This window comes from Macrobrachium nipponense, chromosome 5, assembly GCF_015104395.2.
Source record: "Macrobrachium nipponense isolate FS-2020 chromosome 5, ASM1510439v2, whole genome shotgun sequence".
Taxonomy (NCBI): Eukaryota; Metazoa; Arthropoda; class Malacostraca; order Decapoda; family Palaemonidae; genus Macrobrachium; species Macrobrachium nipponense.
Window position 1 is genome coordinate 118,715,118 of NC_061107.1, and position 2,500 is coordinate 118,717,617.

The following is a 2,500-nucleotide window of genomic DNA, read 5'->3' on the forward strand; positions in this document are numbered from 1 at the left end:
GTCTCCTATCTTAAACAACCAAACTACCTCCACACCGTTACATATTGCTTAACTGCCTATTACTCACATTCTCTCTCTCTCTCTCTCTCTCTCTCTCTCTCTCTCTCTCTCTCTCTCTCCCCGTTGTTTTTGATTCCTCCAACATCGCCTTTTGACTATGCTATTTTCCATCAGTTAACAACCAAACCTCTTAACGGTAAGTCTGGCAGAATGGTGTCTTTGTTTATTTTAAGTTATTCAGTACTTTAATTTACTTTTAGGTCAAAGTCACTTTCTAGTTTTTCTTTTTCTTTTTGCTTAATGACTTTATAATATTGTAAAAATTGATTCTATTTATAGCCCTGAAGATGGGATAGGATTCCCGAAAAGTAGGTGTCAATAAAAAGAAGAAATGATCACCAGTCTTCGCTGTCCTCTTCATTATTAAACTTAAGCTCACCAGGAGCGAAAATCTTACGAGTTTTACATATATATGCATATATATTATATATATATATATATATATATATATATATATATATATATATATATATATATATCTTATCATCATCATCATTTTCAGCCGTTACTAGTCCACTGCAGGACAGAGGCCTCAGACATGTCCTTTCCCTCTCTTCTGTTTATATATATATATATATATATATATATATATATATATATATATATATATATATATATATATATATATATATATATATATATATATATATATATATATATATATATATATATATATATCTATATATATATATATATATATATATATATATATATATATATACATATATATATATATATATATATATATATATATATATATATATATATATATATATATATATATATATATATATAGTATATACATACATACTATATCATATTATATATATATATATATATATATAATATACATACACACACATATACATGCATATAACTGTGTAAAGTACCAGTGGTAGCACACGATCTTTTACTCTGATGCTGAGCAAACTTCAGTAGTAGCCTTTCTCTCGTGCAAAACGGAACTCTTATAGACAAGTGAAATAACATGTGATGTAAGATTAAAGGTCAATGCATGCAAAAGAAAACGTGAATAGATTACCCCAGCGCCATCGTCGGACTCGTAATTAATCATCTCGGTGCCTCGGTACCAGAAGACGTAAGAGAGGGGCTCCGTCGTATGGTGCATGATGCAGACCAGACGCAAGATGGTGCCCAGTTTAACATGCTTCTCAGGTGCCCCAAGGATCTCTGCCTCGGCCTCTGTCCTAAAGATAGAAATATGCGGGAGTACTGGACGAAATAGAAAGTTCATTATAAAAGAAACACGTTCAAAAATTATTATGAGAATATATAATACAGTTTAATTATAATGTACCAGGGACAAAATGAGATTATGAAAAGTAAAATGCCACTTTCTCTTAAAAAAAAAAAATAGTCTCTATGCAGGATAATATTGATATCTTGTTTGGGAAGGAAATGAGTAAAAATGGCAAACATAATAGTTTAAGCTATCCATCTAACTTGCAGACTCAAGATCTGTATAATTTAAGTTCCAATGATAGTATTTCTCATCAGCAGCAAATAAGCTATGACATGAAAATAATAATCTATAAACTTGTAAATGGTATTTTTGCCATTTTCTGCGCTTTTGACCATTGTAAATGTGTTCTGTGGTCAGATTATGAAAATGGCTGATGGTCAATTATGAAATTTCATAAATAAAATCAGCAAAAAAAAAAAAAAAAAAACATAAAACTGGAGAAATCAGACAATACAAAAGTCAAAAGCTGCAGCAGCAGAAGGATGTCTATTGTAGAATATTCGAATAGAAAGATAATTCTGTCCAGTTATATTGTGCTTAATGCAGCCTCCTCTTATTTCTTGACTTTCATACATTCAGATCACTTGTCAATATTGGACTGTTTGGTACACTGATAACAACTGCGGTTAAATTTACATTTTGTGATCATATCCCACCATTGTTAAAGAGTGAAATAAACATTAAATATATGAAACAAGTATTTCTTAAATATGATATGCGTAGAACTGTTAAAAGGAATAATTAAATATATTAAAATAAAATTGTTTAGCATGATGTCGATCATTATGATTTAAGAAATATCTCAAAGTATATGTAGTATATTGACCCCTCGAGAGTCTAAATGAGGCATAACTATATGAATAGAAAATGTATTGTACAATTATTTGATAGTCTTATATCTTACTCATACTATACAGGGACTATATTGTACAGAAAGGACAGTTATGAATGTATCTAACAAAATAACAGATAGATGCACAGTATCAGAATAACAAACACTGAAAACTTTAACAAAAATGAAAGCATTAACATTCATTACGATTTGAAATTGACTTTCTATGGCAAATCATTATTAGTGCAATACTTTAAGCAAAATAAATCTCAGAAAACAAATTTTCCATGTAAAAAAAAAAAAAAAAAAAAAAAATAAAAAAAAAAAAAAAAAAAATACAAACT

General features: G+C 28.7%; 1 protein-coding gene across 3 annotated transcripts in view; it reads right to left on the reverse strand.

The window, feature by feature from the left end:
- LOC135215611 (uncharacterized) overlaps positions 1-2,500 on the reverse strand; it is a 238,567-nt gene that overhangs the window by 19,626 nt on the left and 216,441 nt on the right. For all 3 annotated transcript variants that reach the window (XM_064250510.1, XM_064250509.1, XM_064250508.1), the window contains one exon: positions 1,103-1,263. In XM_064250510.1, coding sequence (XP_064106580.1) covers positions 1,103-1,263 — 161 coding nt within the window. The remainder of the gene's footprint in view (positions 1-1,102; positions 1,264-2,500) is intronic.